The sequence below is a fragment of the Lontra canadensis genome, unplaced genomic scaffold, assembly GCF_010015895.1.
Source record: "Lontra canadensis isolate GAN:19392208 unplaced genomic scaffold, GSC_riverotter_1.0 scaffold16, whole genome shotgun sequence".
In the NCBI taxonomy this organism is placed as follows: domain Eukaryota; kingdom Metazoa; phylum Chordata; class Mammalia; order Carnivora; family Mustelidae; genus Lontra; species Lontra canadensis.
In genome coordinates, this window is record NW_022631010.1 from 4,145,147 (window position 1) to 4,165,983 (window position 20,837).

General features: G+C 38.8%; 1 protein-coding gene and 1 pseudogene across 1 annotated transcript; both read right to left on the reverse strand.

Annotated features, from left to right (window-relative positions):
- Positions 1-5,683: 5,683 nt before the first annotated feature.
- On the reverse strand, positions 5,684-7,696 carry DEFB128 (defensin beta 128). Its single transcript, XM_032859374.1, is given in 2 exon segments — positions 5,684-5,916; positions 7,648-7,696. Coding segments are annotated over 2 exon segments (282 nt in total).
- A 3,451-nt stretch (positions 7,697-11,147) lies between these two features.
- On the reverse strand, positions 11,148-12,919 carry LOC116868730 (annotated as a pseudogene).
- Positions 12,920-20,837: the final 7,918 nt, after the last annotated feature.

Below are 20,837 nucleotides of genomic sequence, written 5' to 3' on the forward strand. Positions count from 1 at the left end.
ATTACCTGATTTCAAGCTTTACTACAAAGCTGTGATCACCAAGACAGCATGGTACTGGCATAAAAACAGACACATAGACCAGTGGAACAGAATAGAGAGCCCAGATATGGACCCTCAACTTTATGGTCAAATAATCTTTGACAAAGCAGGAAAAAATATACAGTGGAAAAAAGACAGTCTCTTCAATAAATGGTGCTGGGAAAACTGGACAGCTATATGTAGAAGAATGAAACTCGACCATTCTCTTACACCGTACACAAAGATAAACTCAAAATGGATAAAAGACCTCAGTGTGAGACAGGAATCCATCAGAATCCTAGAGGAGAACATAGGCAGTAACCTTTTTGATATCAGCCACAGCAACTTCTTTCAAGATATGTCTCCAAAGGCAAAGGAAACAAAAGCCAAAATGAACTTTTGGGACTTCATCAAAATCAAAAGCTTCTGCACAGCAAAGGAAACAGTCAACAAAACAAAGAGGCAACCCACGGAATGGGAGAAGATATTTGCAAATGACAGTACAGACAAAAGGTTGATATCCAGGATCTATAAAGAACTCAAACTCAACACACACAAAACAGATAATCATATCAAAAAATGGGCAGAAGATTTGAACAGACACTTCTCCAATGAAAACATACAAATGGCTATCAGACACATGAAAAAATGTTTATCATCACTAGCCATCAGGGAGATTCAAATTGAAACCACATTGAGATACCACCTTACACCACTTAGAATGGCCAAAATTAGCAAGACAGGAAACAACATGTGTTGGAGAGGATGTGGAGAAAGGGGAACCCTCTTACACTGTTGGTGGGAATGCAAGTTGGTGCAGCCACTTTGGAGAACAGTGTGGGGATTCCTCAAGAAATTAAAAATAGAACTACCCTATGACCCTGCAATTGCACTACTGGGTATTTACCCCAAAGATACAGATGTAGTGAAAAGAAGGGCCATCTGTACCCCAATGTTTATAGCAGCAATGGCCACGGTTGCCAAACTGTGGAAAGAACCAAGATGCCCTTCAACGGACGAATGGATAAGGAAGATGTGGTCCATATACACTATGGAGTATTATGCCTCTATCAGAAAGGATGAATACCCAACTTTTGTAGCAACATGGACAGGACTGGAAGAGATTATGCTGAGTGAAATAAGTCAAGCAGAGATAGTCGATTACCATATGGTTTCACTTATTTGTGGAGCATAACAAATAACATGGAGGACATGGGGAGATGGAGAGGAGAAGGAAGTTGAGGGAAATTGGAAGGGGAGGTGAACCATGAGAGACTATGGACTCTGAAAAACAACCTGAAGGTTCTGAAGGGGCGGGGGTGGGAGGTTGGGGGAACCAGGTGGTAGGTATTAGGGAGGGCACGTATTGCATGGAGCACTGGGTGTGGTGCACAAACAATGAATAATGATATGCTGAAAAGAAATTTTAAAAATATGAGGAAAAGAAATACATACACACACACACACACACACACACACACACACACAAATAATAATAAAGATGGGTTTTGTGCAAACTCTGGGGGATATTCTGTGTGTCTGCCAGTCATTAATTGCATGTTACTTAAAATATGTTTTTTTGGAGATAGAGGGAACTTTCTATTCTTAACCAAAGGATATAGATACATTGCTAAATTTATATTCTACTACTTCAAATTGGTTAACTATATTTTACTTTCACTACACATTGTAATTTAATTTGTAGAAGTTACAAAAAATTCACCTTCCAACTTTTACCCAGTTGAAAGATAGTAAAAAAAAATGCTGAAAGATAGCTATCGTATCATTTCTGTGCTTCCATTTTTCCATTAGATAGGGATTTTGGATGTGCTTAAGTCTTATGCAACCTGATTCTTGGACTCAGGAAATACTATTTAAAAGCATCTGGGCTTTTCATATTTATCTGACATGCACTATTTGGGAGGGGTTATTTTTTTAAATATCTGAATTATTATCCCTTATAATTATTTTCCACTAATCTCATTGTGTTTTCTAATATTTATTAGCTATTTTTTTAAAGTTTGAAAAGTACCAAAATGAGGCAATGAGTACCTACATATTCCTAAGGGTCTCTGAGTAAATGAAGCTAACTTAGAACTTATCTGTGAATACAAAATATCATCATAAAGTTACTTTGAACATGGCCTCTGTTAAGTACCTGGGATTCTAAAACTAGTTGTTGAAGTGGGTCTGAATTGCTGTCACTGTCATTATCCTATTCTTCACTAATTAATTTTTACTAATGAGCAAACCCTGTTTGTACCTCTGTGCCTGAAAACTTGCCCTACATATAATTTTCATATCTAAGATATGAGGTCATAGGAAACATATACCAACTCAAGCCCATTTTAGAAAAGAAGGACCTAATTATAAGAAATTTTAGTAAATACATGAGGCCTAAAGGACTAGAACCAGTAACTAGAAATCTCTCTCCCTCTCCCACTTTCCTTCTCTCTCCCTCCCTCTCGCTTTCCTTCACTCCTTCTCTCTTTCCCTCCATCTTTTCCTATTCATCAGTTTACCAGGACCCAACTTGGAAATCTGAAGAGGTTCAATCTCTATGTACACATGTGTCATCCATCCCGGTCCAATTACTTGTAGACAAATATAAGGTTTTCTGGCCTTCTACTCTCTTGCCGGAGCCCATTGAAATAAGCTCCCTGAGAAAGGCTGAGCAAATTTTCTAAGAAGGTGTGTGTGGGTATGAAATAACTAATTTAATCTCCAGCACCTTTCATGAGCATTATCCAAGACCCCCAAAGAGGTGGGTGGTCCCCACTGCTGTAACTTAGTAGAAAAATCTATCTGAAACATTCCAGCAATTTTAAAATGTCCAATGAATAAGATTTTGAAGGATGTCCTAAAACAGATTTGAGAAAAATAACCAGTAATACTGCCTGTGCCAGAAAGGTATATAATAAAAATATAGGATTTCAATTTAAATTTGTGTATAAAAATAAAGTCAACCAAAAAAACATGTGCCTATCAATACTGACCACATTCACTCTTCTATGAGTATGAAGGGGGTATAAAAAGGATAACAAGGAAAAGTCAAAGCAAAGATTAGTTCCACCCATTCAAAGGAAAATTCAAGGCTTAATTTGCTTGTTCCTTTCATTATACCTCTCTCCCTGACTCTGCAACACTTCACTGGTTGATCTTACACTAAGCCAAAATGAATTCTTTTATCTAATTTATCAATGGACTCGTATAGAGTAGAGGACACACATAAATTAAAGACAATGGGCAAGACCCATCTTCATATTATAGTGACAAAATGGACACTACTTAAAAATGCCTCTGGTAACTCATAGAGATAGAAGACTGAAAAAAGAGGAGCTTATGAAGTGTTGCAATAAAGAAAGGGCTTTCTTATGTGGGTATCTTGATAATTAGACTGAAATAGTCCTAGATTAGTTTCCATGGTGAATTCATCAACAAAATAATTTCTAATTCTATGATTTAGTCTGGTCCTTGTTTCCTATACACTTCTACAAGATTCTTAAAAGCCACAACTACTAAAAGGAAGGTCTTTATAGGCTCTTAAAATGTTACCATGGCTATCTAAATATTTGTCTCCCTGTCCTCCCAGTGAAATGAGATGCACATGGTAAGCTGTACATGGAGGAATAAGGCCCATTGAGTTCTTTATCTCAGATGAGCAAATGGTAGCTCCACAAAAGTTATTTATGACCAGTACCTTAACCAAGCAACATCAGTGGATGGTACCACAAAATGTTCTGTTCTGTTCATCTAGAGAGCATCGTGACTTACTAAGATTTTATCTAGCTCATGAGGAGCTTCTTAAATATGTCTCTCTCATTTATAAGGCTTTAAATTTCATAGTATTTTATTTATTTATTTATTTATTTATTTATTTATTTATTTTTCAGCTTTCTTGAGGTATAACTGACTCACAAACTTTAAGATATTTAAAAGGTACATCATGGTGTTCTGATATATGCGTATGTCATGAAAGGACTCCCTCCCCATCTAGTTAATTAACACACCCATCACCTCCCATATTTACTTAGTGGTTTTTGGTTTTCTTTCTGTGTGTGTGTGAGAACATTTAAATTCTATTGTCCTAGCACATTTTAATTACACAATACAGTGTTCTAAACCATGGTCATTGCATTTCACATTAGATCCTCAGATTTTATTATAACTGAAAGCTTGCAGATTTCACACTATTAACAAACAAACAATTGAATATGTAATGTTTTCAAGATTCTAAGGGTAATATTGTCTAAAACTTGTGTCAACTGAGTGGTCTGATTGCTATTAAAAAGGAAATGGATGGGGCACCTCGGTGGCTCAGTAGGTTAAAGCCTCTGCCTTCGGCTCAGGTCATGATCCCAGGGTCCTGGGATTGAGCCCCGCATCGGGCTCTCTGCTCAGCAGGGAGCCAGCCTCCTCCTCTCTCTCTGCCTGCCTCTCTGCCTACTTGTGATCTCTGTCTGTCAAACAAATAAATAAAATCTTTAAAAAAATAATAAATTTAAAAATAGGAAATGGAGGATACACATTAAATAAGCGTCATATGATGTATAGATATCCCCTGCTTTTTTAAAGTTTGTAGTTACACCACTTCACTTTTACAAAAGACCCACATTAGCACCTTTTTTCATTACCTGCAAGAAATCTGAAGAAGATACTGTCTTTTGCATAAAAAACCAAAAAGCAAAAATGGCACTCAGTGTATGTTTTGCAGCAAACCATTACAGAGGCTGTGGGTACCCTGAGCAGCAAGAGTGGCCTCACCAAGCTCCTTCCCCAGGACTATACTCAGCATCCCAGCACCAAGCCATCAAAGCTTTGAGCTGTGTCTGTGAGCATCTGTGCTTTATCTTGACTTACTTTGGGCATCCCTTAGCAAGATGTGTCCTAAAGTATCAAAAAAAAGCCTAAGAGAGGTTATTTTTTGGGTCTGGAACACTCAAAAAATTTTCCATTATATAAATTCATAGTAAGTGCTTCTTCATTTTACACCATTCTGGCCTATGAATGTTCTCATAGGATCGCTCTACTTTTGGATAGTAGGGGAAACCTGTATTGGAATTATCACTAGGTGTCATCACTGCCCATTAGAGTTGGCCAATAAATGTTATGAAAATGTTCCAATGACTTGCCTTCTTTTAATGAATTCTCAGTTGTTAGCAATACCCTTATTCATCCTACACACACAAAGTTGGGACATTTAGATCTGCTTAAACCCAAGAAACTTCATTTAAAAGAGGAGTAGTACTTGAAATGCTATGAAATATAGAAAATGGAGGAGCTAACTTCCACTTATACCAACATTTTCACTTCATCTCTGTATCACCCATCTTACCAGTATAATGCCTGGAACATGATTATCCATTTATAGTTAAAGTGTTTTTAAAAAATGAGTGACTTATTTCACTCAGCATAATCTCTTCCAGTCCCATCCACTGGGTGTGGTGCAAAAACAATGAATACTGTTACGCTGAAAATAAATAAAAAATAAATTTTAAAAAAAGAGTGAATACATTAATAAATAAATCCAGAGAAAAGCATAAAATTTTATTACATGGAGAATCAAGTTCACAGAAGAAGTAGATAAATTTCTTACTCCTGGCTGTCAAAGGAGGTGGCACTTTTGATTTAGGAAGAGTGGAGACCAGTGAAGCAAGTGCTCGATTTATAGTTGCACTGTGAGAAGTGTGGTGGTGGGTAAAATGACATAGTCTATCTTCCATCAGGCTGTGGTAGAGAAGGGTGACTCTGGGGCTTTCTTGTGTTTTTTGATTTTTACTTCATTTACACAACATAATTTCCCATTTAGACATGCCACTTCACATATTTCCCCCATTTCACATTTCTTCCGGCAGTAGTCTATTATATTACTAAAGCATTTTCTGGGGCATGCTGTATCTGTGCACAGGAAACATTGAATGCAGATTAGTTTCTAAGACAGAGTAGAAGTAGTATGTGGTACCCACAGGTTTGGCCTCCTGTGCTTCCAAAATGAACCTTATGCTGATAAGAGAAAACTAAGAGCCTCCTCCTTGAAAATCATCAAACAGGGGTTCCTGGGTGGTTCAGTGGGTTGAAGCCTCTGCCTTCGGCTCAGGTCATGATCTCAAGGTCTGGGATCGAGCCCCACATCAGGCTCTCTGCTCAGCAGGGAGCCTGCTTCCCCCTCTTTCTCTGCCTGCCTCTCTGCCTACTTGTGATCTCTCTCTCTCTGTGTCAAATAAATAAATAAAAATCTTAAAAAAAGAAAAGAAAAGAAAATCATCCAACAAATTAAGAACATCAAAAGTCCATGTTCCTAGCCAAAACTCAGTTGGCGCTGAGAACATTAGTACTTATATGACAAAAAGGAAGAGAGAACAATTCATGGTTATCAACTGGAGCTATGTCCCACTCCTGAACTCTGGAAAATATGACTCTGTCTCCCATACTCCGAAGTCAACACTCCCTCAGCCTTACCCTAGCTCAGTGTCCCCATAGAGTACCAACTTGCCACCTCGGCACTATTCAGAGACAAGTTAACTTTTAAAAGAGTACCACAAACAGGACTTTTTAAGTTAAGAGAGAAATAGGGTTTCACACTCACTGATATAAAGAGTAGAAATCTCCCTTTGCCAAGGCCAAGACTTCATGGGTCTCAGCAATAAATGCTGCTGAGAAATTCCCTTATTCAGCTTCTATGTCTTCATGACCATGATCCTCCTAGATTCAGTCTCAATATCTCTTTCCTTCTCTCTCTCCATCCTCCTTTTTGATCTCAGATAAATGTGTTGCCCACGGATCAAACTCAATTCCATGTGTACCCACCTCCCTAGAGAGCCAAACTGTCACCTATTTGGAGTATTGCACTGAGGTCCTAGATCACCTGTTTCACATTCTTTATGTGTCCCTGTACACAAATTTGGACAAGCTCCTGGAACAAAGAGGGAAAACAAAGACATTTCCTCATATGAAATTCAATCATTATGAAATGGGGTCATTATACTCAATTGACAGATGAGAAAACTTAGATTCAAAGGGAATAATTAGGGGTGCCTGGATGGCTCACTCAGTTGAGCATCCAACTCTTGGTTTCAGCTCAGGTTGTGATCTAAGGGTCCTGGATTTGAACCCATGTTGGGCTCTGCACTCAGCAGGGAGTCTACTTGAGGATTCTCTCACTCTCCCTCCACCCCTCTCCCCATGCTCTCGCTCTCTCCATAAAATAAATAAATAAATCTTTAAAAAAGGGAATAATTAGCTCAGTTCATACAATGAATCAGTGATCAAGATATATTTTAACCTCACATCTACATGATTCCAAAGCTTTTGCTCTTCTCATTACTGTTGTAAAGGCAGAGTTTGAATGGAAAAACAGATGGTAGGGTTCCTGAATGAAAACTATATTCAACATTATAAAGATAATTCTAGATGCTGGGTTCATGCCTACTTTTGGAGAGGATGTCTGAGAGTACAGCCCTGATGTCTTCTTACCTCTTACCTCCCCAAATACTTTCTTCTAAGACAGGCTTAAGGAGACTGGGTACTTTTGATGAGATTGGCAAGATATCAACAATCTCAAGGGCCCTGACCCCACTCCTACAAACAGTAATATCTCCTAGGATTTCATGGTACATTTGGACAAGTTACCTGTTGGTACCTTAAACTGCAGAATAAGGAGAACCAGAAACAGCTTCATCTTTACAGACTTCCCAAGAGAAAGTGGCAGCACAATTTCTTTGTCTAGTGATCTGTCACACAGAACTTTTCAAGGTGAGACAAGAGCTTTTGGTGCTATCAGCATTCTGAGCTCTCATTTTAACCCACATGGATGGACAGGAAATCAAAGTCCATACCACCTTCTTTCCCATATATGGAGTTCACAGTCACAGAAGGTTCCATTACCTTACACCTACTCTTCTTTACTCAAGATAAGAGCTCCCAAAAAAAGAAAAAGAAAAAGAGCTCCCAGAGAGCAGGAACATTGATTTCTCCACCTGGGCCATCAGCCCAATTGAATCAAGTCTGGTTGGATATGTTCTTGTTTGTGTGAGTCAGTCCTAGTTTATTCCTCTCATTCCAATATCCCACCCAGCTAATGCCACCATTTACTCACAAAAGTTACCCATTTGGAAGATTAATTAAATCATGAACTAATCAAGGCAGACACATATGCACATCCAATAATAATTACATTTTTTGAGATTTTATTTATTTATTTGAACCAGGGGGAGTGGGAGAGGGAGAAGCAGGCTTCCCGCTGAGCAAGGAGCCCAATGCTGGGCTTGATCCCAGGACCCCAGGATCATGACCTGAGCTGAAGGCAGACATTTAACGACTGAGCCACCCAGGTGCCCCAATAATTACATTTTTTAATGTATGAAACTTCCAGAAAACCCTCTGGGAGTAAGACTGCATTTAGGTTTAGCTAGATAAACTGATATTTTTTCAGAGTCTCCCATAAGGTCTTACCAGTACAGTTCAATTCTACAAATGAAGTCTTTCAAAAGATCAAATCTCTTTAGCACAGTGTTCAACTCATTATGAACTGGTCCCTGCTCACCTCTCCTAGGCATTTTACAGAACCACTTAACGTTTCTACAAAGTAGTGTGGACACCTTAACCCAACTTGTTACTTCCATAACCTGTTTCTTTGCACATTTAAATCCCTCTTCACACATTTATATCATGCTCTCCCACTTAGCCATTAAATTGGCCCCAGTGAGCTCCCAATTTTCCTTCAAAACTACATTCAATCATCTCCACATCTATGAAAGTTTCCCTTGACCCAACTAAACAGAGCTGCAAACTCCCTTCTTTGTGTCAACACTGTATCTTGTCCATATTTTTCTTGGCAGTCATAATATGTCATGTTCCAATTATTTGTTCATCTGTAATAAGCTATGAGCCCCTCAAGGGCAGACCACTGGCTTCATTCAATTTGGAGCTCTTCTGTGTGCATGTGCATGTGTGTGTGTTATGTTAGTTACCATTGGGTAATATTCCATGGTATGTATACACAGTCTCCTCATTTTCAAAGCCTTTTGTGACTAAGTAATAGATTTCCCCTTGAGTAGGCTAAATTGAGTAATTAAATGCTGCATTTTAGTCATGGTCATTAAAAAAAAATCACTCATCAACATTTTTTACTGCACATCCCACAGTCATACAAATTGCTTTTAATACCTTACTTTAAATGTGTTTCATTTCTTAGGAATAATCTCTGAATTCTAGTTAAGATGTTATCTTCCCAAACTGTTGAATAGGCTGAATCCAGACAAGAAATAGGACTATTAATACCCTCTTATAAAGACTGGAGGAGTTAAGCAAAATTCTTCTGTTGTTCTTCGTTTATGGATGTGAGGAAGCTGAATTAACATTTAATGCTAGAAAAATCAGAAACTCAGATAAACAAAAAGGTGGAAAAAAACACCCATAATCTTACCTCTGTTAACATTCTGGTGTTTAGCCTTCTAAATATTTCCCTCCAAAAGTAATTTGACAACTGTATGAGAGGTAAGATAAAACAAAGTAAGCTTGTTTGCTTTTCAGTTACTCTGTTTAAAATAAAATCTGCTAGTCAACACTCCCTGAGCACACATATAATACTCATACAAAGTCTACATTCACCCTTCCAATTCAAAAAACGGGCCTACTGGCAAAAAACAGACATGACCAGTACAAAGGAACCACATTCAGCTGCCTTTACTAATCCAGCATTATGCCTAAATATATGTCATCAGATAGTTTCAGGAAAATAAACAATATAAGAGAAGAACTTAAATGAACAATAAGGATAAATGACCTCAAAGGAAATAAAGCTAATAAGGAGGACAGAAGAGAATTATTAAAAATCATAAAATTTTGGGCGCCTGGATGTCCCAATTAGTTAGACAACTGCCTTCAGCTTGGGTCATGATCCCGGACTCCCGGGATCCAGTCCCGCATCGGGCTCCCAGCTCCATGGAGTCTCCTTCTCCCTCTGACCTTCTCCCCTCTCATGCGCTCTCTCACTGTTTCTCTCTCAAATAAATAAATAAATAAATAATCCTAAAAAATTTTAAATTTAAATTTAAAAAATTAAAATCATAAAATTTGACTACATAAAATGCTTAACATATTAATAACAAAATGCATGCAGGAGAAGGTTCAAACCAGTATAAAATTAAAAGATAAACAGAGTAAAATAAAACTTATAAATGCTTTATATACTATAAGAGGATTAATATCCATAATATATAAAGAATGTTTACAAATCAGTAACAAAATGACAAATGACCTAGTAGAAAATAGGCAAACGATATCATAGAAACAAAACATGTATGCATCTCTTACAGAAGGCTGATATAATTTAGAAATACATTATTCATTTTAAAAGTCTGTTTTTAATCCATAAATTATCTCACAAAATAAATTCATTTGGGTAAGATTGTGGGACCCAAGTAGGTTGCAATTTGCTATATATTACTGTTCCTTCTCATTCCACCGTACTCTTGAGACCTTTCTAGCAATGTGTCATATTTTATGAAATGTGCATTTGGATCTTTTATGTGTGTGTTTGGACAATAATTGTAAAACCCTACACAAAAAGCATATCGACGTCTCATGTGATAATTAATATTGGCTCATAAACAATATTTTCTTAAATACTAAAGATATAAGTGCTTTAAGTAGCTTTAAATATGCCACTTAACTATTTTTCTCCTTTTTTCTCTGGAACTACTAAAAGATTAACATATTTGAAATAAATGATGTTACGGTTTTCTCCCCCTGCTGCAGTGTGTTTCAGATCATTTTATAAAATCAAAATGAATCTGGGGTGCCTGGGTGGCTCAGTGGGTTAAGCCTCTGCCTTCAGCTCAGCTCATGATCTCAGGGTCCTGGGATCGAGCCCTGCATCAGGCTCTCTGCTCAGCAGGGAGCCTGCTTCCCTCTCTCTCTCTGCCTGCATCTGCCTACTTGTGATCTCTCTCTGTGTATCAAATAAATAAAATCTTTAAAAAAATCAAAATGAATCTGAAGTTTTATTTGTTTTGTTTTTGTTTGAGCCATGCAGAGTTTTGTTAGGGGTGTAGAAAAAATTTAAGGTTGAACATCTGGTGCAAATAAGAACATGTGTTATCTGGGGCTTGACCTCTTACACCTAAATTTCACAGTGCTTTAAGATTCTCAGAAGGGAACCCATATATTCCCATGTGTATCTGGTGCTTTGGTATAAGGAATATTCCAAATCCATGGCCGATCTTTTCTTCCATACAGTTCTGGAGGCAGGTCATATGGCACAGGAAAGGTGGCCACTGGCTCCTTGCTCCCTGAGAAGAATTTCTGTTTTACTTTGAAGCTGTCCAGGCCAAATGCTGATGGCAGGAAAAGGACCCCAAGCTCATAGGAATGGATCATCAGCTGGGTGCTGTTCTTCTCTAATGTTTCCCAGGTGGCCTTGGACAAATTGGTGCTTGTGACAAGGAGCCAAGCAATTTGAAGCCTGGAGAAGGTCTCATATATGTTTTAATATATGGCATAGCATTGCTGTGGCCAGATATGTCAGCCAACCATTTGTGAAAATAGGAAGGGAGCCAATTCTGGTTTTTAGCTGTCTGGATGTTATAGGGAAGAGAGATCCCAGCTGGATATCCTTCTAAGCTGGTTCATACATTTTCCACAAAAGGATAGAGCAGGTGAAGAGGAATGGCACTTTTCCCTGAGGTCCTGCTTTCCTTCCCCAGCTTCACCAAGCCTTCTTTAAACTCAGAACACAACCATTTCGAATCACCAGCTCCCACAGACCCAATGCTTGAAAACTGACTTAGTATCAGCAAAGACTCTCCTTTAGGCATGGATGAGGCATGCTCTTTCAGAAGCTTTCTAAGCCTAAAATGTCCCCAATTATCTTTCTGACTTCCTTGAAAGGATCCTGCAGCTGATCCAATAAGATAAACATTGGTTTCAGAGAGCTCATGCTTGTGGATGGTATTTATCCACTCCTTGAATGAAGGAGCATTATAACCCATCAACTAGCTGATGATACCAACTTTAAAATGTGTTCTGGTTCTCCAGATCTGTGGGTTTCATGGATAATTCATGAGTATAAGGGTCTCAACCATATTCCCTGAGTTTTCTGGTGCCAGTTAGCATGGATAAGGTTGGAGGTGTGTATGACAACCCAGAGGCCTTCTTCATAGTAGTAGTAACATCATTTTCCTGAAAGAGGGAAATGTTTTCATAAGGCCTGGCCTAGGTATGTAAGTGAGCCTTAGCTTCTCATTTATCTCCATGCACAAGCAGGACTGGTTTCTTAACTCTGGTGGATACTGTTTTATGAGCCTGCCCATATCAAAGCAGTAGTTAAACCGAGCTGAAGATACAAGTGTCCCAAATAGAGGAGATAGAATATCCTTGATGTGGAGGGCTCCGGAGTTATAATTTGGCTTAATTCCGGAGACTCTAGTGAGGTAAAATTGGGAGTCCCTTTATCCAACATGTCCCAAATGTCTTGGCCTTCCCCTGAGGTTTCATACTCCTCTTTCTCCTCTTTTAATCCATGGTGGGCAGGAGGACAGTGATTTCTAGTTCTTTGGACAGCACTGTCTTTGGAAGAAGAGATGCCGCTCTCTTCTTTGACCACTATGAGAGACACCAACCTAGATCTTCCTGGGAACTACTCTTCTTTTGAGAGGTGAAAACTTCTTCACATTTGGAGAGGTGAAACTTGTGAATCTGTGTTGCTGAACTTCACAAGTATTGATTTTCTTCTATGGGCAGCTTTCCTAGCCTCAGAACAGGTGTATCTTGGTTCATTTCCTGCTCCCTGCCCGGCATGGGGGAGGGGAGAAGTAGATGACTTGTCTAGTTTTGGCTTTTCCTCCTCACTTTCATCACTATTGGATATTGTCCACTTCCCATAATCACCTTCCTGAGGCATATTTTTAAAACTTTCAGAGCTTGGGGCGCCTGGGTGGCTCAGTGGGTTAAAGCCCCTGTTTTCGGCTCAGGTCACGATCCCAGTCTCCTGGGATTGAGCCCTGCATTAGGCTCTCTGCTCAGTGGGGAGCCTGCTTCCTCCTCTCTCTCTCTCTGCATGCCTCTCTGCCTACTTGTGATCTCTGTCTGTCAAATAAATAAATAAAATCTTAAAAAAAATTTTTTTTTTTAAATAAAACTTTCAGAGCTGGTAACAGCTGAATTCGCACCTGAAATTCTGGCAACACACAGGTCTGTTTTTGTTATTTTTTGATAGTTAAATAGTACCATGAAAGGTGAATCTACAATAGAAGAGATATCACCTGTGACTTTGATGCAGCATTCCACAGCATGTCAAAATGAGAATTTTCTCCAGGTGAGGCGTGTGTGTGTGTGTGTGTGTGTGTGTGTGTGTGTGTAGGGCTACCCATGTCTGTCTGATTCTTCTGGTCTTTTATTGATGAAAACTGTCAGGTCAGAGGAACATAAGATAAAAGAAAATGATCATATGTTAGTAATGAGAAATAAATGGTAATTGATAATTAGGGACATTAGTCCTGCTGATGATTTTTTAGATATGACACAAAAAGCACAAGTAACAAAAGCAAAAACAAACAAGTGGAACTACATCACACTAAAAAGCTTCTGCACAGCAAAAGTAACAATTAACAAAATGAAAAGGGATCCTATGGAATTGGAGAAAATATTTGCAAACCAGATATCCGATAAGGAATTTTACCCAAAATATATGAAGAACTCATACAAGTCAACAACAACAACAAAATCTGACTAACAAATAGGTAGAAGAAACAGACATTTTTCCAAAGAACACACCCAAATGGTCAACAGGTACATGAAAAGATATTCAACGTCTCTAAACATTAGGAAAATGCAAAAAAAAAAAAAAACCCCACAATGATATATCATCTCATATCTGTTGGAATGGCTATCAACAAAAAGATAAGAGATGACAAGTATTGGTGAGGATTTGGAGAAAAGGGAGTCTTTAAAAATTGTTGGTAGAAATGCAAATTGGTTCAGTTGCTATGGAAAACATTATGAAGGTCCATCAAATAAGTAAAAATAGAACTACCATATGATTCAGCAATACCACTTCTGGGTTCATACCTAAAGGAAATGAAAATAGGATATAAAGAGAGAAGTGGCCTACAGTTTTCTGTTCCTGTAGTGTCCTTATCTGGTCTTGGTATCAGGGTAATACTAGCCTCATAGAATGAGTTTGAAAGAGTTCCCTCTTCTGTTTTTTGGAATAGTTTGAGAAGGATAGATATTAATTCTTCACTGAACGTTTGGTAGAATCTACCAGTATAGCCATCTGGTCCTGAAATTTTATGGTATGTATCTATCTAAAAAACAAATACAAACACTAATTTGAAAAGATGGGCGCCTGGGTGGCTCAGTGGTTAAAGCCTCTGCCTTCAGCTCAGGTCATGATCTCAGGGTCCTGGGATCGAGTCCCTCATCGGGCTCTCTGCTCAGCAGGGAGCCTGCCTCCTCCTGTCTCTCTCTGCCTGCCTCTCTGCCTACTTGTGATCTGTCAAATAAATTAATATATATATATATATATACATATATATATATATGCATCTCCATGTTCATTGCAGCATTATTCACAACAGCCAAGATATGGAAACAACCTAAGTGTCCAATGATGAGTAAATGGATAAAGAATTGTGTGTGTGTGTGTGTGTGTGTGTGTATATATATATATATATATATACACACACATACACAATGGAATATTATTCAGCCATAAAAAGGAATGAAATATTGCCATTCGTGACAACACAAATGGACCTTGAGGGCATTATGCTAAATGAGGTAAGTCAGACAGAGAAAGACAAATACCATATGATCTCTCTTCCATGTGGAATCTTAAAAAAAAAAAAACCAAATAGATACAGAGAACAGATTGGTGGATGCCAGAGTAAAGGTGTGAGAGGTGGAAGAAATGGGTGAGGATGGTCAAAGATAAAAAGAGAAAGAAAAAAATACAGCATATCACCGGCCACCATGACCATCAACAAAAAAGACCAGAGGTTTAAGAAGATGAAAAGATAGGGCCATGCCAAAAGCTATAAAAAATATGGGGCTCCCATTCCAGTCTGGGGGTCTCATGGAATATGGGTCAAAGAAAGCTCCCCAATGAATATATATATATATATATATAGGCCTCAAAGGATGCATTAGATTGTTTTTCCATAATGAAAACAGCTTTATTCCATAGGAAGGGATAAAGAAGATGTGTTATATGTATACATACAATGGAATATTATTCAGCCATGAAAAGAAGGAAATCCTGCTATTTCTGACAATGCAAACGGACCTTGAAAGCATTACGCTAAGTGAGAAAATTCCGATAGAGGGAGAAAACTACTGCATGGTATCACTAAAAAAAGCCAAAGCCCAACTTGTAGAAACAGAGAATAGAATGGTGATTACCTGGGACTAGTGTGTGAGAGAAATGGATCAATAAATCAATCGTGGTGATCTACAACACAGCATATTAAGTATAGAAGACAATACTGTATTATATACTTCAAAATTGCTGAGACTAAATCTTAATAAATGAATCTGGGTAAAGGATATGGGGATTTTGCAGTATTGTTGTTTTTTTTTTTCCGTAAGTTTGAAATTGTTTTATTATAGGGGCATCTGGGTAGCTCAGTTGGTTAAGCATCTGCCTTCGGCTCAAGTCATGATCCCAGAGTCCTGGAATGGAATCCCTCTCTGGGTTCCCTGCTTCATGAAGAGTCTGTTTCTCCCTCCCTCTATCCCTTCTTCCCACACATGTACAAGTGCAAGCACACTCTCTCTCAAATAAATCAATAAATAATTTGTAAAAAGAAATTGTTTTATAAAAAATTAAAAATGTAAAAAAAGAGCCAAAAAATGGTAATTATAGGACATGACATAGATGTTTGCTAACAGTACAACAATAATCATATTACAGTATATAAATGTACAATTTAAACTTATATAGTGTCACTGTACACCTTAAACTGATACAATATCAACTGTATGTCAATAAAAAATAATAATTTTTAAATGTACTAAATGTTTCTGTTTCTAAAGGCCTTAAAAGATGTGTAGAAGTCTATACAACCAACTTTTAATCTCAGTGTCTTCTGAAGAGTGGGATGAGAAGGGTTTCAGGGATAAACTAAATAGATCACTGGTCGGTGAATCAGTGAGGACTCAAATTCACGACCTTGCTGGATGATCCCTGTATAATTCCCTTTTCTTTCTTTAGCTTCACTCTTCCTATCTGTAACATATAAATGTTGGACTTAGATGTCCACCAAAGTCCTTGTATTCTAAGCCAGGAGTTCAGTTTATCCCCAGGGATGAAAATTTCCCTTTGTCCTTTTAGGAAAGACCTACTCTATAATTTGGGGGTACATGAGATAATTGGGAAGGGAGGTTGTGTCCACACCCACATACAATGGTAACTGGAACATATTCCTAGATGTTTCATCCTCTGCTATTTCCTCCACTGACCACCCCCAAACCCTCCACACCCATCCCCCACTCCCCAGCTCCACTTTCTGTTCTCAGCTTCATTCTCCATTGTCTCCCACCTGTTCCTATGGGACTCTCTTCCCTGGCCTCCCTGTCACCCGTCGTGTACTCCAACAGCCAGAGTGATTCTTTTTTTTTATAGTTTTATATATAATCCACTTTGTTTCTAAAATGGCAAAGTTCTATATATGATTTTATACAGAAACTAAACTGATCTAGAAGTATATAACTAGAAAAGTGAAGGCCACAAACATTGCCCATAGCACTTCAGAAAATAAGATCTACAGTAAAAAGGAGACTGGGACTCACCCTACAAGAAACACCGGTAAAATATCCTGTCACTCCTCCAGAGGGTGCTCTAGGACATTCAATGTGCTCCCTGATGTGATAGTAGGTTATGGTAAAGCATTATGTTCCTGAAGAATGCATTATGCCAATCTTTTCTTTTTCATTAATCTTTTTAAAAAATTATGTTATGTTAGTCACCATACAGCATATCATTAGTTTTTGATATAGTGTTCCAGGGTTCATTGCTTATAAGACCCAGTGCTCCATGCGATCCCTGCCCTCCTTAATAACCATCACCAGGTGAGCCTGGTGATGGGCATTACATCATTCTATTACCAAGTACAAGAGCCCCTGATGATCTATCCTAACAAGCCATATTATGCTGTGCAGCAGCACAGGGACTGGGTTCCCATTAGCTACACTGCAGAAAGGCACTGCCACAATTCACACACATCAGTAAGCCTCTTTCTACCTGGATCCACATCTCCCACTGTAAGGAGACCTTAACCCTGATCATTTAACAACTTCATACATCTTCTTTATGTTTCTCATAAACAGATCAACGAGGCCCAGCCTGTTGGTGCCAAAGTATGGAAACACAAGGAAGTCGTAGGTATGACTTAAAAGTCTTCTTTTTTTTTTTTAAGATTTTATTTATTTATTTGACAGAGACACAGTGAGAGAGGGAATACTAGCAGGGGGAGTGGGAGAGGGAGAGGCAGGCTTCCTGCCGAGCAAGGAGCCCGACACAGGGCTCGATCCCAGGAAGCCGGGATTATGACCCAAGCCAAAGGCAGAGGCTCAACCCACTGAGCCACCCAGGTGCCCTTTAAAAGTCTTCTTAAAGTCTTAATTCTTAAAAGCCTATTCCTGAAAGTGACACCAATCATTTCTCCTCACATTCCATTGGTAAGAACAAATCACATGACCACACTTAGCTGCAGGGGGAATGGGATTTTGGCAACATTTCCCAAGTGACAATTATATACTATGGAAGGGGAGGATGCATTTCAGGGGAAAGCTGGTCAGAGTTGCCACAGGTATGGCAGAGGGCTAAAATATACAGAGAGTTACAGAAGAGTTAAAAGATGCGGAGCAGCTAAAAGAAAGTGTCACCAATCTATTAGAGAAGGGCATAGACATCAGTTGATATATAAGAGTCAACACTCTTCTTGTTTCACAAATAATGATCACCAAAAAAGAAAGCACAACTTTTGTTATATATCCAAGCATTCAACAAGAAAAGTTATTTTTGTACCAAAGTAATTCAAGAGTCTAAATGCATTTTTCTTCAAGAGTCTAAATTTAAAAAGTAATTATATGGCTAAGTAATCAAGACTCCATCCAGTCTGGGATTCCACAAAATGCCAAAGTATTGTACTAAAATGGTATGTTTTCTTTATATTTGCTATTACAATGCAAAAAAACCATTGTTCCTTGTTCCAAAACAAACAAAAAAAATTGAAAAGCATTCAACTTGCTTTTGCTGCTATTATGTAGTTTTAGAAATCTATCTTGTTTCTGACACTTACACCATTTTCTCCTCTGGGGATTTAGAAGAGCACATACTTTGCATCCACTCCACAATTACCTGTGCATATTTTCAGTAGCATGCATGCTTCACTGGGAGCTTAGGGAAACTCTCTCCTAAAGCTTTGCTCTCTGGACCATGGCAGAAGTGTAGGTACCTAAGTGGTTGCAGATCATGCCATGCCCTGGGGTGAAGACCCATTAGTATGACTAGGAGAGATAAGTCACAGGTACAAAGAGTTTGGGATCTGTCTGCCCAGACAGAGGGGTTATCAGAGGCCCCCTGAAGGGGGGTACTTCCCACTCGGGACTACCTTGATCCCTGAAATCACTCTACTCATGTGACCTAGATAAGGAACTGACCTTGCTAAGCTCTCCTTCTTAAGGTCTTTTATCTTCTAGTCTCTTCTAGTCCCTTAACCTGTCTGTCCTGCCCAATTCTTTATTCCTCATCTTATTTCATGGGAGAATAACTCTGTTAGGCCTCTAACAATAACAGCAGGAGAGAGGAAAGGAATAAAAGGCGGCTGTGTGGCATCAAGCAGTAGTGAGCAAATATTCTGTGGACACCAACCATGTGCAGAGTGCTACTTAAGTTATCACACTTAAAACTTGTAACACTTTGAGTTTGATGTCATTGCCAGCACTTTTTAATTGAGGAAAGTGAGGCTCAGAGGTTTGGTATGACTTTTCCAGGATCTCATTAATGCATCAGCAGTGCAAGCTGAATGAAATCCATTCTGCCTAACTCTACCTTCTGTATTAACACCCAGAAACATCTTTAGCTCCCTGATTTTGTTATTATAGAAAACTTCTTGAATTCATCAAGATGTATACTCCCTTGACCCAAATAAATTCCATGCATCGGTCAGACTTTTCCTTCTTCACTTTTCTTTATCAGTGTCCACTCCATGATTCATCACTTCAATTGCTTTCTTGCCAACATCTTAAGAATCCAAACACTATTATTTTCTGCACCTATCTGTAAGGAAAAAATTCAACCCCAGATCCTTTTTTTTTTTATTTAAGATTTTTTATTTATTCTTTTGAGAAAAACAGAACAAGCGAGAGAACAGCATGGGGGGAGGGGAATAGGGAGAGGGAGAAGCAATCTCGCACTAAGCAGGGAGCCCAGCATAGGGCTCCATCCTACAACCCTGGGATCATGACCCAAGCAGAAGGCAGACACTTAACCACCTGAGCCACTCAGGCTCCCCAACCCTAGATCATTTTAAGTATTTGCTTTCTTCACCACCAAACAGACAAACACAAATCCCAACCCTGATAAGAATGCTGGAGAAAATCACAAAGCTGTACAGATTAACAATATCTGAATTTGTCACTTTCAATCTTTACACAGCACTCAGCAGCAGCCATTTGACTGCCATTCAAGAGAAGGACTGATGAAAGTAAAAGTAATATCTGGTTTTGCTCATTATTTCAAACCATTTTAAATGTAAACTCCATGATGTTGGGAAGTGCCTGTGGTACAGCAATTGCCTGTGTGCCAGCCCCTAAGGCATGATACCTGCTCAATAAGTATCTAATGAAGACATTAAATGAAAAAGAGCCTCAAGTGGTCAACAACAGTCCAGGATTTAAACAACCTTGCATTGAAAGTTACAATTAAGCAGAGACTTGAGAGAGAAGTAGGAGTTCGCTCATGAGAGGGGATGGAAAGCATAGTATTAAAGGGAAATTGAAAGGCATTCCTAAGATCCCTCCTTCCTACTTTACACACAGTGTTCTAAATATTCTCTCTACTCAAAGCCTTCTATTCTCTCCAGCCCCATTGTCACTCTTATGAACATACTCAGATTCAGTCTCTATCTTGCAACCAAATGCACTTCTGCTGTTGAAGTAAGCAAGATGGTGAAATAGGAGGATCCTGGATCAAGTCCTCCTCACAGAAACACAAATGAACAAATATCCACAAACAAGACACCTTTTGAAAATCCCAGAACTTGGGAGTGAGGCTGAGGCATGTCCTTTGAAGCACAAAAAAAAAACAAGAAAACCTACTTTAGAAAGATAAGAGAAGTAGGTTCACTTTGACCATATCACCCCTCCCCAGGCAAACAGAGTGCCACGCCAATAGTGATCTTCTGGGCCTATGATTTCTCCAGTGGAGAAAAGAGGACCAGAAGCAGACATTCAGCCTCTCCAGCATTTCGGGGTCACTCCCTGGAAGCCTACTTCTATCGTGGAGAATATTGGGACAATTGAAAGACTATGTACCTGCTTGATCATGGAACAGTCAGGGACCCTGCCCAACCACAAAGAACAGCTAGTGACTCCACTGAACCAGAGAACAAAGCTTTCATTCCCAACCAACCAAAAAGCACAACATGCAGCCCTGCCCAATTGCAAGACATAGCCAGTAGCCCCACCCAACTATGAAGCACAGCCTGCAACTTCACTTAAAACATAAAGTGAAATTAACTTCACTTAACATAAAATCCAGCTAGAAGCACCATTTCACCAAGTACAAACTGCAACTACAGAACCCAGCCAGTGGG